The 17,954-nt window shown below is 35.9% G+C and overlaps 2 protein-coding genes across 2 annotated transcripts; both read left to right on the top strand.

Moving 5' to 3' along the window:
* The first annotated feature begins 2,545 nt into the window (after positions 1-2,545).
* On the top strand, positions 2,546-3,221 carry LOC100932111 (keratin-associated protein 3-1-like). Its single transcript, XM_003768244.2, has one exon. The coding sequence runs from the start codon at positions 2,599-2,601 to the stop codon at positions 2,911-2,913; it is 315 nt and encodes a 104-aa protein (XP_003768292.1). The 5' UTR covers positions 2,546-2,598; the 3' UTR covers positions 2,914-3,221.
* A 6,068-nt stretch (positions 3,222-9,289) lies between these two features.
* On the top strand, positions 9,290-9,601 carry LOC100932368 (keratin-associated protein 3-1-like). Its single transcript, XM_003768245.1, has one exon. The coding sequence runs from the start codon at positions 9,290-9,292 to the stop codon at positions 9,599-9,601; it is 312 nt and encodes a 103-aa protein (XP_003768293.1).
* The last annotated feature ends 8,353 nt before the right edge of the window (positions 9,602-17,954 follow it).

The following is a 17,954-nucleotide window of genomic DNA, read 5'->3' as shown; positions in this document are numbered from 1 at the left end:
ATCTCTTATGCTACTAGTATTTCTAGTGAAGGAGGAGAGGGGAAGAAGGGGAGAAAGAAGATGAAGAAAAAGAAGGAGAAGGAGGAGAAGAAAAAGGATGAGGAGAAGGATGGAAGAGAGGGAGGGAGGGAGGGAAGAAGAGAAGGAGAAAGGGAAGAAGAAAAGAAAGAAGGAAGGAAGGAAAGAAGGAAAGAAGGTAGGAAAGAAGGAAGGAAGAAATAAATGAAAGAATGAAGGAAAAAATAAAGGAAGGAAAGGATATTTCATTGGGGATTTTATTGATTCAAGTAAGGAGGGAAGAAGGAAGAAAGAAACAAAAGGAAAAAGAGGAGTTCATAGTTTAAAATGGAACCAACAAAGAATTTTTTAACAAATTAATATTAATTGATAACAAGATCATAGAAATATGTTCTATCTAGTTCTACATCCTCTTTTTACAGAGGAGATCCTAGTACCAAAGAGGTTAACCCATTTGACCCAGATCATACAGTCACAACACTGGCATCACAAAATTTCCCCCCAGCCTGCTATGTTAAGAACTTAACTGAAAATTTAAAACAATACAAAACACAAACCCCTCAACTCAAGAAATAAACCCAATGGTTTCTACTTACTGAAATTTTTATTAGAGTGACAAACAGGAAGGTATCCTACATCCTGCTTCTGGGGAGAGATGGAATGATGTCTCAAACTTAAGAACAAGGAATGACACTGAAGGGAAGATGGTTTCAATATTGTCTCTACCACTGACTCACAGGATAAACTTATGAGCCTTTGCGTGACAGTCCTCCCCAGTTTTGATGTGGGAGGAAGATTAGTAAAGCCTTAAAGGGCTCTTTTTAAAAAGTGACTAATAATTCCTTAATAGTTTTTGCTCTCACTGTACATAACTTCATAGTACCCATAAAATAAGAGCTTCACCTAGAAGAGCATCATTTTTTTTTATTTTATGAAATACACCATGTAATACTTGTACAATTAAAATTTTGATTGTTTGGTAGGATAGGAAATTTTATTGAAAGAAAAGTTAATATTATCAGATGTTCAGTATAGAAGTGACATTTCATAGGGAACCATTGCAACCAATCCGGAAAATGGAAAAAAAAATGCTAATGGTAATGATGATAAGAAACAATGTTTGTATAGTTTTTCAAAATTTATAAAGCACTTTGCACATTCTACATAACCTCATGTAAGACTGTCTGAAGAGGGAAGGTCTTTCCCTATCTTTCCAATTGTATTCTCTCCCCATACAAATTAACCTATATTTTGCATATGTTTGATATATTTATTTTTTGTTATATGTATACATGTGACGATAGATAAATGAATGTGAGTGTGTGTGTGTGTGTGTGTGTGTGTGGATTCATATCTATGTGCCTGTGTTATATTTCAATTACAAAGAGGAAATAGCATACATGCTTTTTAAAAATCTCTCTAAAGAAGAGATTCCTCATATAAAAAAGATGTGATATTTTGCAATGATTTCTCAGGCAATTTCCCTCTTTTTAAAAAATATTCAGGAAACATCACACTTATCAAACTCCTGTCTTTTATACTTTCACTCACGTAAATGATCTGCTAATTAACTCTTTAAGGGAGGTGGGGAAGATCCAGAAAACCAGCTTTCCCCTATGAGCCAAAGTTATATTTCCTAAATGCGGATCCCTAATGTGAGATCCTGAAAAATGCCACCCAGTTTGCAACTTGCTTGTTTCTTATTATTAATCACAGATATAGATTACTGCAACTTGCTTATAGTCACCAATATAGATTACTTATAGTTACTAGTATCGATTTTTCTCCTACTACTATTTCCTGAAAATTTAGTGGGTTTGGGATTTTTTTTTGTTTATTTTTAATTATTTGATTTTTCACTATTTTAAAAACTTATTTTTATTCTGAACGTCACAAAGATTAAATAAAATTAGCATTTCCATATACTAGAAACAAAGTTTTCAAAGCTGTTTTGATTGTCTTTACTTCTTTCTAAGTTTCTGTTCTCTGTAATTTTTTTTACAAAGGTTTCAGTAATGCCTTTTTATGGTTTAGATTGTTTAGCCCTTTCCTTAAGAGCCTATTCCCATAATTCTACAAATCAAATTATTCATTTCTCCAAAGACCATATAACTTTTCCCTCCTCACAAATAACTTAATCTAAAATTCTGCCATTTATTTAACAAAAAAGGAGAAAAAACACACCACAGGATATGTTCGCTGCTAATGGAACAATAAGTCAGAACATATGATGAAGGCTGCATACCAAGTCATCTTTAATGATGGATGATGATTAGAAGATAATGACTTTTGCCTTTGAACATGAAAATGAGTTCTTCTTTGTACTGACAAAGAGCTTTTGGAAAGAATCTTAATCTGGCAACCAAACAAGCCAATCACCTTTTTTATGAGATGAGGAATACTTCCTATGAAATAATCATCTAAATAATGAGGTGTTTTTTTAATGGAAATTGACAAATTATCATGGGCCAACACCCACTAGGTTGAGTATATATAAGGGTGGCTGAGAAATGGTAAACCATCAGATTTGAAAAATCCTCCTTTCTGCATTTACTTAAACAAGCTAAAGCAACTCACATCATGTCTTGCTGTGGAACTTGCCTACATGACTGCTGCTGCAGTGTCCCCACTGGTCCAGCCACAACCATTTGCTCTTCAGACAAATGCTGCCGATGTGGAGTCTGTCTGCCCAGCACCTGCCCCCATGAGATCAGCCTTCTCCAGCCCATCTGCTGTGACTGCTGCCCTCCTCCTTGCTGCATGCCTGATCCCTACGTGGCATCTTGCTGGCTGCTGAACTCCGGCCATCCCAGACCTGGACTGTATGGAATCAACCTGACCACCTACACTCAGCCTGGCTGTGAGCAGGAGCGAGTGTGCGAACCATGCTGCTAATCTAAAACTCCTCTCTCCAGTGACAAGGATGTCTGGACCCCAAAATATTTCCCACCTTCTGACATTACCCTCTGCCTGCTTCCTGTGAAAGGATTTGTGAAGAATCAGCTTCCAAATCCTTGGACAATATTTCTGTGAAACTGTCCAATTTCTTCACTCCACAGAGTATCTATCTATCCATCCTTCCATATTCAAGGGAGGTTGGGAGATCTGTCTCTCTCTAATGCTATCTTACTGCTTTGGGGTGCTATATGAAAAAAATTCTTCTGTTCATGGGCTAATAAACTTCAACTTCCTGACTTAGCAAATATAACTGTTGTGACTTTTCATTTAGTTTAATGTTTCTCCTTTTTTAAAAAAAAGTGGAATATATAACTCAGATGCTGGACAACTCTTTGCATGTCCTCCACAGGTGTTAACACATTATTATGTAGTTTAGCCCCTGAATTTCACATATTTAAATGTTCCAGGTATATATTAAAAGATTATTCAGTTAAATTTACTTGAATTAAATTGAATTTCACCAAGCAAACTGATGGAGTGAGCTAATGGAATCCTATGTGTCCAGTTGAGTCAAAAAGCATTTATTAAATGCCTACTATTTACCAGATACTAGGAGGGTAAAAGACAGCTCCCATACTCAAGGAACTCATAGTATACTGAGGGAGAAAAGATGTAAACCACCATATATAAGTAAGATATAAACAGAGTAAGTTGGAGACAACTTAGAGGAAAGGCACTAAGATTAAGGAGGACTGAAAAAGAATTATTTTAAAAGATAAGACATTAGTTGAAACCTGAGGATGCTAGGGAAACCAGGAGGAGGGAGAGCCAAGGTTCAGGAGAACCAGTGAAAACATCCAGAGTCTAAATATGAATTGTCACCTGTGAGAAATAGCAGGAAGGCCAGTGTCTCTGAATCTCAGAATAATGGTGGTATTAAGGAAGGGGACATATATAATTTGCAAAATGACTGGGAATGTAGGAAGGGAGCAGGTTATGAAGGCTGTTAAAAGCCAATCAAGGATTATATATTTGATCCTGTAAGAAATGAAAGCCATTAGAGTTTACTAAATAGGAGGGTGACATGGTCAGACTTGTGCTTTAGAAAGATCAATTTGTCAAGTGAGTTTAGTGTTGTCTGGAGTGGAAAGAGACTTAAGACAAGGAGATCAACCAGTGAGCTATTGCAATAGTCCAGGAATGAGATGATGACATCTCCACCAAGGTTGTGGTAGGCAAATATGGCAGGCATATTTGTTTGTTTGTTTGGTTGGTTGTTGTCTTTCTATCTTGAAGAAGACTAAAATGAATTCACCATGTTGGAGTCAAGGTACAATATGTCTGATTATAACTGATCAAACTATTTATGAGCTCAAGAGTCTCTACAACAGATCAGGCACAAATAGTCTACATGAACATTTGGAGGTGAGATGTCTCTAACTTTGTGCATTTCAGGATTGTTTTTTAGCTACTAGAATTCTGCTTTTCTCATAGAGCACAGCATTTTCTTTGATAAGAGCATGTGATACTGGGCAGTCCTGTGCTGATGTCTCCCATGTCTCATAATCAATTACAAAGTTTTTCAGAGAGGCTTTGAAAATGTCTTTGTATCACTTCTTTTGACCTTCACATGAGCACTTGCCTTGTATGAGTTCTCCATAACATAATATTTTGAGGCAAATACATTTTTGGCATTTAAATAATGTGGCCATCCTATCAGAGTTGTACTTTCTGCAGTCAAGTTTTAATGTTTGGCAGTTCAAAAGACATACTCTAAAGAAAGGGAAGGAAATAAGAAATGGGTGAAGTGTGTTATTTCATCCAGCTGAATCATAAGTGAATAAAAGAGAAGTAGCATGGGATAAAAAATAGAAAAGCAGAAGAGGGACAGACAATAAGATTCTTGAATGTCAAATTGAAGAGTTTAGATTTTAATCTGCAGGACATTGAAGGCCCATGATAACAGATCAGGAATCTTAAAAGTTATCTAGTCCAGCGTTTTCATTTTATTAATAAGGAAATTGAAGCCCAGATATGTGAGTAAATAGCATACAGGGAGTAAATAGCAAAGCCAGAATTTGAGTTCTAGAAAAGCAAGTAACTTAACCTCTCTGATACTTTTTTTTTGTAAAACGAAAAAGCTTGATGGAATGATCCATACAATCTTTATGTTCCATGATTAGAGAGGCATCATGGTATGGTAGGTAGGCACAATAAACTTAAAAAAAATAAACAAAAAAAAACCATTTGTTCAAAGCCCACTCTTAGAATTTATTAACTGTATTGTTGGCATTGTTGAGTTGTATCCAACTCTTTTTTTAAAAGCCTTTTATTTTCAAAACATATGCATGGATAATTTTTCAACATTGCCCCCTTTCATAGCCTTGTGTTCCAAATTTTCCCCTCCTTCTCCCCATCCCCTCCCCTAGATGGCAAACAACCCAATGTATGTTATACATGTTAAAATATATGCAAAATGCAATATTTATAAACATATTTACACAATTATCTTGCTGTATAAGAAAAATCAGATCAAAAAGGAAAGAAATTGAGAAAGCAAAATGCAAGTGAACAGCAACAAAAAGTTGTTGTAATCCACACTCAGTCCCCACAGTCCTCTCTCTGGGTGTAAATGGCTCTCTTAATCACAAGATCATTGGAACTGTCCTCAATCATCTCATTTATGGAAAGAGTCATGTTCATCAGAATTAATCATTGTATAATATTGTTGTTGCTGTGTACAATGATCTCCTGGTTCTATTCATTTCACTCAGCATCAGTTCATATAAGTCTCTCCAGGCTTCTTTAAAATCATCCTGCTGGTAATTTCTTATAGAACAATAACATTCCATAACATTCATATACCACAATTTATTCAGCCATTCTCCAATTGATGGGCATCCACTCAGTTTGCAGTTTCTTGCCACTACAAAGAGGCGGCCACAAACAGTTTGACACATACAGGTCCCTCTCCCTCCTTTAAAATCTCTTTGGGATATAAGCCCAGTAGAAACACTGCTGGATGCACAGTTTGATAGCTTTTTGAGCATAGTTCCAAATTGCTCTCCAGAATGGTTGGATCCATTCATAATTCCAACAATGTATCAGTGTCCTTGTTTTCCCACATCCCCTCCAACATTCATCATTATCTTTCCCTGTCATTCTAGCCAATCTGAAGGTATATAGTGGCATCTCAGAGTTGTCTTAATTTGTATTTCTCTAATCAATAGTGTTTAGAGCATTTTTTCATATAACTCTAGTAGAAATGGTTTCAATTTCTTCATCTGAAAATTGTCTGTTCATATCCTTTGTTGTGCCCAACTCTTAATGACACAATGGACCAATACTGTCCATAGGGTTTTCTTGGCAAAAATGTTGGAGAGGTTTGCCATCTCCTTCTCCAGTGAACTAAAGTAAATGGAAGTTAAATGGCTTGTCCAGGGTCACATAGCTAGCAAGTATCTAAAGCTGGATTAGAACTCAGGTCTACTTGACTCTAGACCCACACAATCATCTCCCTGCCTCCATTAGCTGTGTAATTGTAAGCAAATCACAATCTCTTTGGTTTCCTCTTCTGAAAAGAGGGAATAATAATTCCCAAAGTATCTCCTTCAAAGAGGCTCACATGGAATGTATATTAAGTGAGAAAGTCAGTTACTGTTACCAGACTCATGCTTTGGGAAAATAAATTTGTCAAAACTATGTGTAGAAAAGGTAGTGATTAGAAACAATATGACCAGTTAAGAATGTATCACCATTATTTATTGTGATAATAATAATGGCTAATATTTATTTAAGACTTTAAAATTTGAAAGATGCTTTGCAAATCATATTTCCCTTGATCCTACAACAACCCTGGAAGAGAGGTGCCATTATTGTACCCCTTTCATAGGTGAGGAAACTGAGGGTTAGAGAAGTAAAGGAATTCCCCAAGGCCCTATAAGTGGGATATGAGCCAAGTCAGTTTTTCCTGATTTCTAATCTGGCACTCTTCTATGCTTCCTAGTTGCCTCATGGATACCAGAACTAGGGTAATATAATATTAACTATCAAAGCAAAGAAGGCACAGATAAAGAGAAATGTCATCAATATATTTTCCTTTCTTATTCAAGGAAAAATGTACACTATTTAATACCATTCCTTAATATCCTTCTACATTGTATCCTTGGTATTTACCTAGAAGTCCTGATCCTAATCTTGACAAATTCATTCTCAGTCATTCAGTCTAAGTGCTCTAGCTAAAGACCAAACAAATTTTGAGAGGAGGAAAGGGAAATCTATAAATTCATGAAACAGGGTTCTGTTTTATCTTCAAGTTTTATTTTTTTAAATTTTAAATTGTATTAATAATTTTGGTTCTCATATCATCTTTTATCTTCACTTTTCTACCTAAAGATCCATCCCCTATAAACAAATAATCTTTTTTTTTAAATTATTTTAAAGAATTTGGTTTTAAAAAAAAAAAACTAACACATTCATCATCAGTATATGCAATGAGCAAAAAAAAATTTTCAAAGGAAAAAAAAAGCCAGAAGTTTCTGAAACACCGAGATTCATTTTCTTTATAAAAAAAAAGATTTTAAATATTTCATATTTAAGAAAGCTATAGAGATAACATCAACATGTTTCTTTTTATGCCAAAGTAACTTGCATAATGATTGAACTATGAGGACTTAAGAAGTCTAAAGTTCTTTCCCAACTTCCATTTTATCAAGATGAACTAGAATATTTGTTATTCTCCAACCTCTTCATTTTATGTAGTTTTATGAATGTGAATTATAAAAACAATTTTTGTTTTTGTCTGGGTCAATGATTTCATCAGCGTGGGGGATCTCCCTATTGTACACACATTCCTCCACCGAAGCATATCAACAACTCCTCTGTAACTTAAGGTGTTAGAGAATGGCCTAGGGCCTTGCCTGTTCTGTCTATGAAAAACTATCAGTGATCAGATGATATCATTTCCCAATCCTCTCATTCTCCAGAGAAGAAGACTAAGGACCAGAGAGATAAAGAGGCATTTCCAAAATCACAGAACAAATGAGTGGCAGGGCCCAGACAAAAAGTGAGGAATTCTGTACCATGTTCTCTCTAGAATTCAGTTTGTGAAAGCGAACTACTGCTATTGTTGTGGTTGTTGAGTTATTTCAATCATGTTTAACTCTTAATGACCCCATTTCCACTTTCTTGGCAAAGATAATAATTTGATTTTTTCTTCTCTAGGTCATTTTACAGATGAAGAAATTGAGGAAAACAGGTGAAATGATTTGCCTGGGTCACATAGCTAATAAGTGTCTGAGGTCAAATTTGAACTCAGATCTCCCTAAATAAAACTAAAACTAAAGCTAAAATTCATCTGTAACTTAATTGTTAGAATGTGAATTCTTAGAAAGAAGAGATTTCCCACTTTTCACATTGTTTTCCAAGGGTTTATTCCAGTGTTTAGCCTATAGGTATCACCTATTCAATGCTTTTTTCAATAATTCATTAGGCTAATAGTCTAGATATCTACATTCTAGATACCAATAAAATTATAGGCTTGCTCATCTGAGCCATCTTTTTTTTTTCAGATTAGATATTATAATTATAGGATTTTAAAGTTCTAAGAGTCTTTGTGGACTATTTTGTCCAATTCTATTTCTAGATGAGGAAACTGACATTAAAGCTCACCATCCCTCCTGATGTGACCTTGGAGCTAAAAGGGATCTTAGAGATCATCTAGTTTCAAGGTTTCTAATCTTTTTGGTGTTATGGACCCCTCTGGAAGTAAAACCTCAAAAAACCTTTTTAAGAATAATGTCTAAAAGTATAAAATACATAAGATTGCAAAGAAAAGCAATTATAACAAAAAGATGTATTTTTTTTTTCCTTATCCAAGTTCATGGACACCTTGAAATCTATCCATAGACACCAAGGGGTTTCATGTACCTCAGCTTAAATATCTCTATGACCCAAAGCAAGTCATTTAACCTCTCAAGGTCTGTTTCCCCTTCTATAAAATGGGTTTACATTCTACATGTTACAGATGACAGAAAATTAAAATAAAAAATTCAAATTCACTTAGCTAGTTCCCATCAGGTAAAGTAATTGCAGTTTTTAAACCTCATACCCCATCTACTGTGTTGTACGAAGTCCTATTTGTAGCAACATGCTTTAAAGCCTCCTAGAAAAAAAAACAAACTAACAAGCCATGCACGTGGAAAAAGAAACAAACAACAACAGGGAAGAATCCTTAAGTTTTGAGGAAAAGTTCAGAGGGGAAGGAAGGTATATAAAAGAATCAGAGGCCACTTCAACATAGGAGCACCTGTCCAAGTTTGCTGACTTTACTTCCTAACCATAGTTTTCCTTTGCTGCTTAAGAAGAAGACACTATGTCTTGTAATGGAAATTGTCTCCAGGGCTGCTGCTCCAGTGTCCCCACAGGTCCAGCCACCACCATCTGCTCTTCAGACAAATGCTGCCAGTGTGGAGTCTGCCTGCCCAGCACCTGCCCCCATGAGATCAGCCTTCTCCAGCCTGTCTGCTGTGATTGCTGCCCTTCCTCCTGTGTGCCCCCCTGTGTGCCTGATTCTTATGTGCCAACATGCTGGTTGTTGAACTCCTGCCATCCGACCCCCAACCTCTGTGGCATCTCAGTGACCACATGCATTCAACCCTGTGAGTGTGAACCATCTTGCTGCTAGATAGCCATTTTTTAAGGAATACTATGGCATTTGTCAGCCTGCCAACAGGACTCTGTGATCCCTTGACTTATGCTGAGGGCAGTTTAGCAAATAATTGAATCCTCTCAAACAAACTGCTCAGTACCTGGGCATTAAAGTTTATGAAAAATTTTCTGAACATTCTTTAAAATATCTGAAAAGAGAAATGGAAAGTATCTCTAAGAATATGACTACTAATGGTTGTTACAAGGATTTTTTTTTGGGGGGGGGGATATCTGGGAGAGGTTCAAAGGAGAAAAAATAAATGCTTTCTCGAAAAAAAATTTTAAAATTAAAAATGTCTCCCATATTTAAAAAGGAAATAAACACCCATGTCTTCCAAACTATGTGTTGCCTCATCATTCTAAGCCATAATTATCCAAAGCCTATTAACCTGAGCATCATACTTCCATAAACATGCTCAGCAGAAACTACATTCTGACGACATCAGTAAAAATCTTGCACCTTAATCCAATACCTTGACACCTTCAGATTTGGAAATGTGAAAAAAAACCCTTAAAATGCTTATTTCAAAATTAAGAATTATTTAAAATTGTAAGTTCAACATCATTATGCATTTAATGTTCACTTTTTCTACCAGCTCCAACAACCAAGTTACTTATATCATTTAAAATCTGAAGAACATTCTGTCACTCAGAGGAAGGGCTATTTTGTTCTTATCAATCAAACTTTTCAAAAGAAGAAACAAAAGGAGGATGCTCCCTGTGAACTAAATTATTTTTAGAAGAAATCATTGTCTCATGTACTACAGAACACAAAAGTGAAACATGCTTTCTTCTCCTCGGCAAAGAAGTGATGGACTACAGGTGCAGAATGTGCCATACATTGTCAATTTTTGGCTTGTTTTGCTTAACATACTTTGTTGAAAGTATGGTAGTTTTATTAGGAATGAAAGTAGAAGAAAAGAATTATCTGTAAATTAATCTAAAATTCCATTGAATACATAATCTCATTAATGTGGGTGCTCCCTCCAATGTTGAATCTCGTGCATCTCTTTTCTGCATTTTCCCATAAGTTCACCACTATTAGGAGCATTTTTTTTTAGTTCTTTCATTATCATGGGAATCCCAAAGTAGTAAGTTTATTTATTGGTTGTCCCTAACTTGCTATGCAAGAAAGGAGGGGAGAAAGAGAGAAAGGAAAGGAGAAGGGAGGGAAGAATAAAGAGGAGAAAAAAGTTAAGGAATCTTTTGAGAATCACACATTTTTCATTTTCATTTCTAATTTTCAATTTTGATTTCAAATCAAATAATATTTAAGTTTCAAGAAATGATAAATGGGAATATTTAAATCTTAACAACCAAACTATGCACATTATGTTTAAATAAAAATTACTCGTCTTTCAGTAATATTTTTAAAGTTAAGAACATTAAATCTCTTCAAAATTGATTTAGTCACTCTTTTTATCTACAAATGATCAAGTTAGATTATTTTATTTCCCCTGGGTTCTCATAGAACTACTACCAAGCAGTCAGTATCCTTGGAATATATAGGAGGCAGCTATGTGTAATAGTAAATGAAGTGCTACCCTGGAATACAGAAAACTTCAGTTCAAATCTGACCTCGGATAGAGGGTATCTGAATGATCCTGGGCAAGTCACTTAACTTCTGCCTGTTTCAGATTCCTCATCTATAAAATGGGGATAATTATAGCATCTCCTGCATAGTGTTGTGAGGATCAAATAAGGCAAAAATATTTGTAAATCTTAAAAAACAACATAAAAATGGTAGATTTTAAACCAAAAAATTCATTCAATTAATATTTATTCAAGTATTCCCATGTGCACAGTAATGCTGTAGGGCATTTGGAAATGAATTTATCCTCCAGGGATTTATAATCTATAGTTACAGGGAAGATGCATATCTGAAACTATCAAATGACACTGGACAGTAGAGGCACAAAGAGGAATGTGCCCTAGTTTACACTTCTCACTGTCTCACATCTTTTTCATATTCCAACTGGAATCCATAATTTTAAGTCATAGTAAACACGATTATTATTTATACCTTGATTCAGTGTTTTTAGATTCTTTCTTAAAAATGAGTTGTTATCTTAATATTCATAAAATTACAAAATATCAGATCTAGAAAGAATTTCAGAAATCATCAAGTTCAATTCTCTCATTTTACAGATGAAGAAACTGAAGTACAAAGAGTAAAAACAATTTTACCAAGGTAACATATCTGATAAATGCCTGAGTAAAACTCAGCTCAAAGAAGCAACAGTTACCATAGGAAAGAGTAATATTGAAAAAAACACTATGCAGTCATTCAGTAAAATCCAGTAACACTCTCCCTCCAATAAAACACAGTAAACAAAGGTCTTTCTCCTTTTATGTAAACTGTATTTTTTTTTAAGCATCACCACTCTCAAAAGGTTGAAAAGTGTTGTCAAAAGTGTATTGTATCGGACAGAAGTTACTTACACACAGGGTAAAGTTAAGAGGATAGAGCAGAATACCGTATGCTTCAGGAGAAGCAAAGAAAGCAGGAATAGTAATACTGATCTCAGAAAAAGCATAAGCAAAAAATGATCTAATTAAAAGCTAAAGAAGGAAACTACATCTTCCTGAAAGATACTTTAAAATGAAGTCATATCAATACTAAACATATATGTACCTCAAAATCACTATTGATCAGAGAAATACAAATTAGGACAACTCTGAGATACCTCTATACACTTCTCAGATTGGTTAAAATGACAGGAGAAAAGAATGATAAATGTTGGAGAGGATGTGGCAAAACTGGAACACCAATACATTGCTGGTGGAATTGTGAATAGATACACCCATTCTGGAGAGCAATTTGGAACTATGATCAAAAAGTTATCAAACCGTGCATCCCTTTGATACAGCAGTGTTCCTACTGGGCTTATATCCCAAAGAGATCTTTTTTTTTTTTTTTTAATTTAATAGCCTTTTATTTACAGGTTATATGTATGGGTAACTTTACAGCATTGACAATTGCCAAACCTCTTGTTCCAATATTTCACCTCTTACCCCCCCACCCCCTCCCCCAGATGGCAGGATGACCAGTAGATGTTAAATATATTAAAATATAAATTAGATAACACAATAAGTATACATGACCAAACCGTTATTTTGCTGTACAAAAAGAATCAGACTCTGAAATATTGTACAATTAGCCTGTGAAGAAAATCAAAAATGCAGGTGGGCGAAAATATAGGGATTGGGAATTCAATGTAATGGTTTTTAGTCATCTCCCAGAGTTCTTTCGCTGGGCGTAGCTGGTTCAGTTCATCAGTTCATTGGAAATGATTTGGTTGATCTCATTGCTGTGGATGGCCAGGTCCATCAGAACTGGTCATCATCTAGTATTGTTGTTGAAGTATATAATGATCTCTTGGCCCTGCTCATTTCACTCAGCATCAGTTCGTGTAAGTCTCTCCAGGCCTTTCTGAAATCATCCTGTTGGTCATTTCTTACAGAACAATAATATTCCATAATATTCATATACCACAATTTATTCAGCCATTCTCCAACTGATGGGCATCCACTCAGTTTCCAGTTTCTAGCCACTAAAAAGAGGGCTGCCACAAACATTCGTGCACATACAGGTCCCTTTCCCTTCTTTATGATCTCTTTGGGATATAAGCCCAGTAGTAATACTGCTGGATCAAAGGGTATGCACACTTTGATAACTTTTTGAGCATAGTTCCAAATTGCTCTCCAGAATGGTTGGATGTGTTCACAATTCCACCAACAATGTATTAGTGTCCCTGTTTTCCCACATCCCCTCTAACATTCTGCATTATCTTTCCTGTCATTCTAGCCAATCTGACAGGTGTGTAGTGGTATCTCAGAGTTGTCTTCATTTGCATTTCTCTAATTAATAATGACTTGGAGTATCTTTTCATATGGTTAGAAATAGTTTCAATCCAAAGAGATCTTAAAGGAGGAAAAGAGACTCATATGTGCAAAAATGTTTGTGGCAGCCCTTTTTGTAGTAGCAAGGAACTAGAAAATGAGTGGATGCCCATCAATTGGAGAGTGACTGAATAAGTTTTGGTATATGAATGTTATGGAACATTATTGTTCTATAATCAGCAGGATGATTTTAGAAAGGCCTGGGGAGACTTACATGAATTGATGCTAAGTGAAATCAGCAGAACTAGGAGATCATTGTACACAGCAACAACAAGATTATACAATGATAAATTCTGATGGACATGGCTCTTTCCAACAATGACATGATTCAAATAATTTTCAAAGATCTTGTGATGAAGAGAGCCATCTATATCCAGAGACAGGACTGAGGGAACTGATTGTGGACCACAACATAGCATTTTCACTCATTCTGTTGTTGTTTGCTTGCATTTTGTTTTCTTTCTCAGTTTTTTTTCCCTCCTTGATCCAATTTTTCTTGTGCAGAAACATAACTGCATAAATATGTATATGTATATTGGATTTAACACATATTTTTAACATATTTAACATGTATTGGATTACTTGCCATCTAGGGAAAGTAGTAAGGGGAAGGAGGGGAAAATCTGAAAGACAAGGTTTTGCCAGAGTTAGTGTTGAAAAATTACCCATGCATATGTTTTGTAAATAAAAAGTTTTAACAAAATAATAAATTTTAAAAATAAATGCATATGTACCAAATGAAATCTGAAATAACTCTAAAGGATTAATGATGAAGCTTACCATTTACCTCCAGAGAAAGAACTAATATTGATTGACTACAGACTGAAGCATGATATTTTTCACGTTGTTTCTTTCTTTTTTGCTTTTATTATAAAATGACCGATTCAGAAATTTTTTACATAATTGCACATGTATAACCTATATCTGATCGCTTATTGAGGAGAGAGGGGAGAGATGGAGGGATGGCTAGAATTTGGAACTCAAGACTTTAAATAAAACAGTTTTTTTTTAAAAAAAATAAGGGCATTGTATTTAGAGTTAGGGACTTGGCTTCAAACTTTAACTTTATAATTTACTCTTTGTGTGACCTTAGGCAAGTCACTTCATTTCTATATCTGTGAAATAAAAGGTTTGATTAGATGACTTCTCAAACTTCTTCTATCTCTAAATCTAAACTATTCTCTTCACTGTGTTTATATCTAGAGAAAATTAAAAAGCAGAGAACCTATCAGTCCCCATAAGACTTTTTTGGGACATTTTCTTAAATTTTATCAGCCCATGTCAGTAGGGAACAAACACCTCATTTGGCAATATACTCAACAAGTAATCATTCAATAAAGGAGAAAGAAATGGAAAAAGATACAAAGTGACAGAGAGGGACAGAGACAGAGCAACATAGTAAATGATAGTAAACCATTTATTTTATGTCCAATACTGTGATTCAAGTAAAAGAAGCAAAACTGTCTCTGCCCTCAAAAACTTACATTCCAGGGTTTTTTGTTGTTCTTCTTGTTCAGCCATTTTTCAGTCATGTCCACGTCTTTATAAGCTTTTTAGAAGTTATGTCAATGCCATTTCCTTCTCCAGCCTATTTTACAGATGAGGAAACTGAGGTAAACAGGGTTAAGTGACTTGCTCAGAGTCACATAACTAATAAGTGTCAGAGGGCAGATTTAAACAAAGTAAAATGAGTCTTTCTGATTCCAGACCCAATATGCTATCCACTGCAACATTTCCCTTCCCAGTACATTTTAGTAGGAGAAAGAAAATACATAAAGGTGGAGCTGGAAAGGATGCTTGGAAATGGTGATCAGAATATGAGAAGAATTCTAATTCCAGATAAAATTAGGTGAAAGCTCATCTACCGAAGCCCAGAGTAGTTTCAGGGTGAGTGTCTAATGGTGGTAGTCTGAAGGGGAAAATTGAGGGAGTACAATGGGACAGTTTGGTAGTTGTGGATGGGAAATGACGTGGGAAATTGGTTTCAAACAAAATCATTTAAAAATTCAACTAACAGAAATGAGGGTGGTTACAGAGTTAGACTAAGACTCAGTATCTCATTTCCTTTTGAAGAGCTCAAATGGTGAGATTCCCAAAGCAATCAACTTTAACCTAATCTACAGGAAATTTATGCTGTTGCCAGATATGTCTACTAGAATAGGGAAGAATATATATTTTAAGAGGCAAGGTTCTAGAAACTTCTTCCCATCCTTGATACATTGAGATGAATAATATAACTCACTTTGCAAATTTTAAAGTGCTACATAAGTACTAGCTATTATTGTTGCTGATGTTGTTACATCCCTCAACAAGGAAAAGTAACACATGAGAATGATTCATCTTGGATCTTTATTTTATTGAAGATTGTGGTCTCATCAGACACAGATCATATTTAGAACCAAGAGGAAAAGACAAAAAGAAATTATTTGATGTCATAGATTTTGCTGATTTGTAACCTTAACCAATGACCAATCATTGGTGATGAGGGCTATGATGATAAGTCACTTTGAAGATGAACTCTATAGGAAAATTTTCTGGACAATGAATTTGACTATTGCAAAGTAAATATGATTAACTTAATTGGACTCAGAAATCTTCAGGGACAACTAAATACCAAACTAAATACTAAACACTCATGGAAAAGAGGTGACATAGACAGAAAATTGGACAGGAAGTCTTTGTCCTGGGCCAACACCCACTGGGGGAAGAGTATATAAGAGAGAAGACATTCAAACCATCAAAATACCCATTTCTCTTTCCTACTAAGGCAGGAAAGCAAACTCTCAACATCATGTCTTGCTACCACGACTGCTGCTGCAGTGTCCCCACTGGACCCGCCACCACCATCTGCTCTTCCGACAAGTGCTGCCGATGTGGAGTCTGCCTCCCTAGCACCTGCCCACATACCACTTGGCTGCTGGAGCCCACCTGCTGCGACTGCTGCCCACCTCCTTGCCACATCCCTCAGCCCTGTGTGCCCTCATGTTTCCTGCTCAATTGTAACCAGCCCAGACCAGGCCTGGAGAACCTAGACCTGACTACACACACCCAGCCTTGCCCTTGCCCCTGTGAGCCTTGTGCCCCCCCATGCTGCTGAGTGGTGGCTGCCTCTGCCCAGAACCTGGCATGACCTACAAGATGCCTATCCTAGTTTGATCTGCTTCAGTAGCCGCAACAAATTTCACCAGATATTAGGATGGGGGGCAGATGTGGCAAAAGAACACTTTTATCATTGATAGAAAGGAAAACAAATTGTTTCTTTTGGAAATTTAGAGGAATGTGAATGATAAGCTATTTCACTGGTTGGTTGTATCCAAATATTGTAACTCTTGAGACTTCAGACTATGTTTTCTTTGTTAATTTGTTCCTTTGGTTGCCTTTCCTGTCCTGAATACTTTTGTCAAAGCTAGGGTTTCCTTATGAATTTCCCTTGCAATAAACTTACATTTATTTCAGAATTTTCTGTGTTTTTTATGAAGAAGAATTGGAAACAAGATAGGTTCCCATTACCAGAGTGGCATAGGTTAAAATAATTAATCAAATCCATCTAATATTCATTAAGCATCTACTAAGTGCAAGATTCTATACTAGACTCTGGGACTACTAAAACAAGCCAAAAAATCAGGTCCTGCCCTTGAAGGTCTTACATTCTATTTGGAGAAGACAGGAACTCAGATGAGCCTATATGCAATAATTTGAAAGAAAGAAGAACAATAACAAGCCATCAGAGTCAGGAAACCCTTCCTAAAGGAAGTGGTACAAGAGCACACCGAATGAAGTTAGGGATTCTAACAAGGTAGGGCAGAATGCATGTTATGCATGGAAGACGGGCTGTGAAAAGGTATGGAGGAGGCACAGTGGACAGAGGGCCAAATTTAGAGTCAGGAAGACCTGAGTTCAAATATGGCTTTGAGACTCACTAGCTATGTGACTTTGGACACTTAAGCCTATTTGACTCATCTGTAAGATGAGCTGGAGAAGGAAATGGCAAACCATTCTAGCATCTTTGCCAAAAACATTTCAAATGGAGGTACAAAGAGTCAGATATTACTAAAAACTACTGAACAAATCTTAATTAAACCACAGGAAATCCAAAAAAAAAAAAAAAAGGGTCTGTCTTTGGGGATATCATATGATCCAACAAAATTGTGATGACACAATTCTCCTTGAAGCCCAGCTCAGGAGAGAGCACTTCACTCTACAAATAGAGAACTCCATTGGCTCCCAAGGGGCAGGCTAGATGGAAGATGAAACTCTGACTGCTAGAATAGTGTCAATTCATCATAAAAAAAAATTTTCTCCATCTCTCATACTATCTCTTATACACATGCTTCAGCTACCAAGTGGGTAACATGCCCTCTCCTGACAGTGTTACATGTACATTCACTCAACTAAGCCTTAGGCCATGGACAAAGTCATAACCAAGA

Source organism: Sarcophilus harrisii, chromosome 4 (genome assembly GCF_902635505.1).
Source record: "Sarcophilus harrisii chromosome 4, mSarHar1.11, whole genome shotgun sequence".
In the NCBI taxonomy this organism is placed as follows: domain Eukaryota; kingdom Metazoa; phylum Chordata; class Mammalia; order Dasyuromorphia; family Dasyuridae; genus Sarcophilus; species Sarcophilus harrisii.
This window is presented reverse-complemented; position numbering and strand designations above follow the sequence as displayed.

Bases quoted from the DNA above. Each gene is read 5' to 3' on its own strand.
- LOC100932111 (XM_003768244.2), top strand. From the start codon at position 2,599: ATGTCTTGCTGTGGAACTTGCCTACATGACTGCTGCTGCAGTGTCCCC.
- LOC100932368 (XM_003768245.1), top strand. From the start codon at position 9,290: ATGTCTTGTAATGGAAATTGTCTCCAGGGCTGCTGCTCCAGTGTCCCC.